At 35.8% G+C, this 7543-nt stretch overlaps 1 protein-coding gene and 1 non-coding gene across 2 annotated transcripts; both read right to left on the bottom strand.

Annotated features, from left to right (window-relative positions):
* Positions 1-3416: 3416 nt before the first annotated feature.
* LOC148549405 (uncharacterized) lies at positions 3417-5262 on the bottom strand. Its single transcript, XM_088496247.1, has 3 exons — positions 4953-5262; positions 4782-4875; positions 3417-3486 (listed from the first exon to the last, which is right to left on the bottom strand). The coding sequence occupies exons 1-3, from the start codon at positions 5260-5262 to the stop codon at positions 3417-3419; spliced, it is 474 nt and encodes a 157-aa protein (XP_088352373.1).
* A 2174-nt stretch (positions 5263-7436) lies between these two features.
* Positions 7437-7543, bottom strand: LOC148549406 (small nucleolar RNA R71). Its single transcript, XR_015897068.1, has one exon. It is a non-coding gene; the product is annotated as a small nucleolar RNA R71 (small nucleolar RNA).

The following is a 7543-nucleotide window of genomic DNA, read 5'->3' on the forward strand; positions in this document are numbered from 1 at the left end:
TCTAGGACCAAAGGCTACGCTTTTCAGCTTTCATTTTTCCAGAATAGGCTACACTTTTCAACGCTACTGCATCACTTGTAAAGCGTAGCCAGATTGTATACCATAGCTACTTTTTATAAGCGTAGCCTTAGGTCCCTTATTATTTTTTTTAATTTTCTGTATAACCATAGCTACTCTATAAAAGTGTAGCCTTAGGTCCCTCATTGTTTTTTTTATTTTTTTTTATTTTCTGTATGTATATAATATTCTAATAATTTTTTATACAACATAATATTTAATAATATTATTACATATATAATTCTACATTTTTAATTAAATGAGTTAAATATTATAAAATAAAATTAAACACATAATTATACTAAATAATTTCTTTAAACAATAAAAATTATCCTTACATAATTCAAAGGCATAATCTTAAGAAGCAATTAACAATCAAAATATAACTTAAGATAATTTAAGTCACATAAAACTTGTATCACATCAATTAAAATGCAAAGTTTACACTCTATATCCGACAAGAGCTTAACAAACAGAAAATCGCCAATCTTCTAATCTTGGCATAATGACTAAAAAATCTTCTGAAGCGCCTTCAGATTCTTCTCAAACACATCTTTTTCATGCTGATCTTCGTCACCATCAAGAAAACTCTTGGCCTTAACAATTGTATCGGTGTTCATTTCCTTGTTCATTCCTAGCGGGGCTGCTACAAAAATACATGCACTTCTAAGAAGTTTAAACAACAAAATTCTTCTAAAGGTGCACAAAAGAAGTGTAAATAGAAATTAACTAAATCAAAATAGTAAGATCACAAACTGAGTTGAAATACTAAAATATATATGATCATCATACTAATTGCTGAATAAATGGACAAAGAAAAAGAAATTAATTGCTGAATATACCATTACCTATCTTCACTCCAAACAGCTTGAACTTTACTGCCAATAGGATATTTATCACCCAAACCAATCCCAGCATTATTTACCAAACAACTATAACAGTTACTCACCTTGAACAAAACTAAAAGCATTCTAATAGCTCGTTACCTATCAAAAGTAGTAAGCACTTTGATTTAGCAGATTTGATATTTCAGATAAATAAGATACAATACCACAGTATCTATTTGATTGATTACTTACTTTTTCTCTTCTCAGCTTGTTAGTTTTTTATTATTCTCATTAAAGCTGAATGCTAAATTCCCAAAATCATGCCAATCAACTTAATTTCAAGTGGGAAAAACGGCATTGCTTCAAAGAGTAAAGTGAGAATTATCAACCTAAATTGTAAAATTAAAAATGAATTGAGACAGATATATCAATTTTGTACCAATATCCCCAATGCAATTGACGGACCAAACATGAATCCCCTCGCTTAATCTATTTATGGCGAATCAGAACCCAAAACACAATTCAAGAATACATCAAGTTACACAAGTAAATTGAAGCAAAAGGCTTAAAAAATTGAAGACAAATTAATGAATAAAACTTCATAAACTAGTGCATTAACAAGAAACTTTTTCACCTCCAAATTTTGAGAAATACAGTGCTGCTTACCTCTGGAATGGGCTGTCGGATTACATTTTCCACGGCAACACCAATTAAAATCCTCCAAGTGATCTTGCACTACATATTGAAGACTAATAATAAGAATTAAAGGTATTTCAAAACTCAAATGCCCCTGCACTGTTTTGAATTCCATTAATACAAATTACATAATAAGAATAGGAACTCTATAGCACAAATTCAATTGTACACAATAGAAGAACAAAAAAGCTCTGCCCCTAATGCAGTAATAAAATTTGAATGATGTGATGGTTGGCAGGCTTAGCTTTGGGATTGCAATGATCTTATTGATAACTGCCACAAGCATGAGTAAGAGGCAGCCTTATAGGATAGGTTGGTTGAATGGTGAATACTACCTAGTCAAAAGGGGTGTTTATGCCGGCTCAACCATATTGATCCTAGTAACCGTAGGTTCGGTAATTGGTTCGGTTTTGTTAACCATAAAGGCCAATCAAACAGAACAAGATTGCAAAATACATGGACAAACAGGTTGAGGAAGAATTGATCATCCAATTATTATACTTAGAAAGATCCCTTACAAGTTGCTAAGGTAAAAATCCAAGTTCACATTCCAAAGACATGCTTTCAAAGGAATACTAATATTATAATAATAGTTGTTCATTAAAAAGGGTTGCCACATCCAATTAAGATGAGTAAACATGCTTGTATAAAAATTTAAGTGCTGTATAAATTTAAGTACAAAAATATTATAATAATAGTTGTTATTATCACAAAAAGGAATTGATTCCCATAACCAGTCATATGCCTAGTCCCCCAAAGATGCATAAAGTGCTGCAGCTAAATTTAAGTATAAAAATACGCATACAAACACACATGGTATAATAATAGTAACTGAGCATTGTCATATGAATTGCAAGTACCAGAAAAATTTCATCTCCAGTGGCATATCTCCCTGCATGATCTTTCAGTAGCTTTTCAAGTGCTGAAAATAATGAAAAATATGCAACATTTAATTAAGGCAAGAAAAAAAAATCACTTAAATGAATAATTGGTTTGGAAGTAACAAACCAGAATATATCTTAATGGTATTCAGTGAAGTGTCACCTGTGAAGCCCTTTCTAATGACACTTTGTGCCCAAGGAAGTTTTTCATGAGGGCCAACCTTTTTTCTCAATGACGTTATTCTGCAAAATAATATGTGCAACCTGTGGAGAGTGGATAAGATGATTAGAAAGTCGAGTAACAAAAAGGACTAGAGCTTAAGATTATGCAGCAGGTGTACCTGAAAATTGAGTGCTCTTTTGGGAACGTCATGAGGTAGCAAAGGGTATTAAAGCAAGAGGATTCAACTTGAGGAACTCTAATGGTTGTTTAAACAAGGAAATTTAACAATACATGTAACAGAAATAAATACAGAGCATAGGTTTAGAACAAACCGGGGTCAGATTTGGAGGAAAAGCAAAAAGAATAGCAATCCAATGCAGCAACCAACAGGGGAAAGAATGTTAATGCTACCAGCTAAAGATCCTTCACTCTTTGGAAAATCAAGTTCTTCCTCAACGAGAAAATGAAAAGGACAAAAAAAAGAAAACAGAGAAGGAAGAAAACCGACAAACACAAGATCCATTAAGCTTGCGCTAGTTGAGTCAGACAGCACAACAGAAATTGAAGTAGAGTACTGAACAAGCATCCATTCTTTAAGCTTGACAGAGCACATGTGAGCAAGGAGAAAGTAAGTATCCAACTGCCTCTGTAATTTGAAGCTAATAACACAAAATAATGTCCTTAGTGAGAAGCAAAGAAACTAATCAAAGAAAATATTAGAATATATCTACCCAATCTTCAGCACTTAACTGTCGAAGTTATTGCACCAGGATATAAATTGGCTTCAGCACTTCAGTTAATTATCTGCATTAACCCTTCATAGAACTTCATCATACATATTTTGAATTTATATCTCATTTTCATGAAAATGTCACATTATGTTTTATTAGAAAATTTGCAGAAAAGGAGGAAAAAATGCAATGATTCCTCCAATGCATGAAACTTCATAAAGAGGGGTTATCTGAGCAATAGTAGAGAGGTTATCTACATGTTGATACAATAGTCAAAGGTACAAAAAACTGCATTGTAGATTATATCAATTTAATTAAATACCATAACAATCATTAGAAAAACAAGTTGCTATTTTCTTCTCATCCACATAGAGAAGCACCTACTTGAAATGAAATCACATTCGCTATAGAAAATTAAATAAATGCAAATCAAACCTGAGAATGACTCCAATCTCTTAACTCACAGCAGCCTCCACATCATAAAGCAACAATAAAAATCATTGAGAGATTCAAAATTACAATAAATCCTGCCACAAAGTATACTAGTAAAAAGGTTTTCTTTTAGTCACAATTTAATATACCCTTCCCAATTCCCAAAGACGCTCTTCCTATAAGAAATATACTAGCAAATTCAAAGTTAAAAAGTTACTCAATAATCCTTGAAGACAACTCTAAAATTGGAACCAAAACTCCAACTCTGTTTGGCACTAAGGAATCAACTTGCTTTACTTGTAATCAAGCATTTTTTATAGCTGTCTTGTGCAAAAAATTTAAATTAAAATAAGGTAGATACATAGCTTAAATCAGTAGCTACAATGCAACTAAAAGAAAGAGTAATGCTAAACCTCAGAATCAAAAACACCAGAAAAGATGAAGCTCAAACATGTTCCAGTTATTCCATTCCAGCACAAGGGCATGTGAACCCTCTAATGCACTTGTCTCATAAATTAGCACAACATGGCTGCAAAGTTATCTTGCAAGAAAATATGCAAGAGCTCATTGATGATGGAATCATGGATACCAACGGTAAGAGTTATAATTTTCACTCTTTACTCAACTTTACAATTTCGGATAAATCACAAAAACTACTCATGCTAAATTTCATAGAATCTACAGAACATTGAGAACATTAGATCAGTGTAATAAATCAAGAGAGTAAAGAAAGCATAGTGGATTGGCAAAGTTAGCAAAAGCAAATGATTCCAAACCAGCTAACATGCTCTTATCCATGATTCAATTCAATTCAACTCAACCTAGTGTTCTTCATTCACATTAATCATATATGATCTGTTAAACACGATTTTACAATGAAATAATATGTTGAACTGATTATGGCGAGATATATGATCTGGTATTAATCAACCCAATTAATTAGCAGATGGATCAAAATCGAATTGAGAAAACTAATCCAAATAGAAACCGGAACCTGAAGAAGAGGTCTGGGGAGATTGCAGCAGAACTTTTCAAAAGAGAGAATTGAATCCGCACCCTTGGCATCGAAAACGGCACCGATGAAACACCTGCAGAGACTTTGAAATTGAAATTGAAATGAGAATGAAATGAAAGTTGGAGAGAGAGAGGGGTTGGGAGTATGAACAGGAAGTAATCGTAGAAGCCGAAAGTGAGGACAGGAGCACGGCAAGCCCTAGCAGCGGCGGCGGCTTCAATTGACCCCAGGAGCGACGACAGTGCACGGCGGAACAACCTCCTCTCTCGCGTCGCGTCTTCGTCCTCTCTCTCCATCTCGTCTGCGAATCATCTTTCTCTCTCTCCTCCGGACTCCCTCCTCCACGATGGTGATGGCGGCGGCTGCAGCGGTGTTGCAGCAGTGACCCCCTCTCACTCTCTGGTCTCTCGCTCGCGCTCTCATCTCTGTCTTCCTCCTCTCCTCCCTCTGGTTCCCTCATTCTGAATCTGGGTGTGTGTGTGTGAAAGGGTGTGTGGCGAAGGTGAGCTTTGGAGGCAGGCAGGGTTTCTACTTCGCGATGGTGACTTTGGAGGGAATGGGGGGCGACGAGGGTTTACGAAAGTGGATGAAGGTGCTTTGGAGGTGAGTGAGATTTGGAGGGAATGGACCAAAATTTTACTAAGTGTCATCAGTTTGCTTTCAGGAGAAAGAGGAAAAAAATTTACTAAGGGTTAAGTTTTTTGCTCTAGATACATTAGGCATCATTTTTAAAACGCACCCAAAACTTAATAAATAAGCTACTCTTTAAAAGCGTCTCCTTTGATACGAAAAGTGAACCTATAGATATCAACCTACGGCTACGCTTTATAAGTGATTTCTATAATACCTAAGGCTACGCTTTTTAAACGATGCCGCATTTGTGTATCCTTTTCTCTTATAAAAAGGCAACACGGAGAAAAGCATAGCCTATTCTATGAATAGGCTACGCTTTTCAAATGTAGCTTAAAAAAAGTGTGGCTGAATGGGTATTTTTCTTGTAGTGATAGTTTTCATTATCCTTCTTCTCTCTTTTCTCTTGATTTTACTAGAAAGCTTTCAATCTTCATCCAATTGAGTAGTTATCTTGGAAAAGAAGCTACTCATACTTGGATCTCTTCTGAACCTTGGAAGAGGAATGAAGAGATCATGCTAGAATTGCTTTCTCATGTTGGACCAAATTGGGGTTTGGGAAGATATGGTGACATATAATTCTCCCAATACTTTGATTTAGAAATACATGTGGTATAATCAGTGACCATATTTCATCTCTTCTCATGAGCAATTAGACCAAGAAATTAGCTATTGATCTGAGTTGAGAGATTGAATTACCAAGGAATTGGAATACAATCACTTAAGATTGCCAAGGAGATCAATGAATGCATTGATTGAGGAAGAGATAAAAATGAACTTGATCCGGAGAATGCAACATCTCCTAAGCCCAATGAACTCCCCATTTCTGATCTTACCCATTCTCTTTACTTTCTGCTATTTACTTTCATGCTAAACTCCCCTTCCCCATTTAAGATTCTGCAATTTACCTTCCGTCATTTATTTTCTGCAATTTACTTTCCCGCCATTTAATTTCCCACAATTCTCAACCCAATTTCTGCTTAGCTCAACTAGAGCATTCTTCCAATTAAAGTTGCTTGACCAATCAATCCCTGTGGGATTCGACCTCACTCTATTGTGATTTTTTACTTGACGACAATTCGATATACTTGCCGAGGGAGATTTTTTAAAGGACAAGTTTCCGTGCATCAAGTTTATGGCGCCGTTGTCGGGGATTGATTTTGTATCAACAATGATTAAATTGGTGGATAACTAGATTGAGCATTTGTTTTTATTTTGTCTGATTTAAGTTCATTTGAGTAATTTACCTTCTGTTCAGTTATTTTCTTCCCTTTCCCCTACCAATTTTTCTTAGTTGTTTACAATTCAGTCACCAACCCACTAACTGTTTGATATATTGCATCACTCACACTAACAGCATTTCTGTAGAAATTACTATCTGCATCTATCTTTCTTGCTTTTGCCTTGTTGGTTGTATGACAGGTAGAAGAAGCGGGGCTTCAACTTCCTTTGATTCTGAACCTGAGAGGACCTTCCTTAGATTAAGGAGGGAAGCAAGAGGAAAGAGAGTAGTTGGTGCTGAAGAAGAGGAGGAGTACTTTGAACCAGATATGGATGAGAATATGGAGAACCATCATGAAGAAGAGGCTCACAACCATGGCCGAGAAGGTCCAGCACATCAGGCTGGGCAAGAGAGAAGAGTTTTGGGTTCTTACATCAATCCAAACCCCAGAAAATTGTGGAAGTAGCATCCAACGGCCAACCATACATGCCAACAACTTTGAACTAAAGCCATAGCTCATCACCCTTGTTTAGAACAATTGTTCATTCGGAGGAAGTGTCCAAGAAGACCCCAATCAATATCTAACCACCTTCCTGAGGATATACGATACTATGAAGTCTAATGGTGTTCATCCTGACACTTATAGACTACTTCTATTCCCTTTCTCACTCAAGGACAAAGCATCTAAATGGCTGGAATCCTTTTCAAAGGAGAGTTTAGCAACCTGGGAAGATGTGGTGAACAAATTCTTGGCAAGATTCTATCCTCCTCAACGAATCAACAGGTTGAGAGCTGAGGTACAAACCTTTAGGCAGCAGGATGATGAGACTCTATATGAAGCATGGGAGAGGTTTAAAGACTTGACAAGAAGATGCCCGCCAGATATGTT

Source organism: Arachis ipaensis, chromosome B8 (assembly GCF_059453495.1).
Source record: "Arachis ipaensis isolate K30076 ecotype BB chromosome B8, ASM5945349v1, whole genome shotgun sequence".
Lineage (NCBI taxonomy): Eukaryota > Viridiplantae > Streptophyta > Magnoliopsida > Fabales > Fabaceae > Arachis > Arachis ipaensis.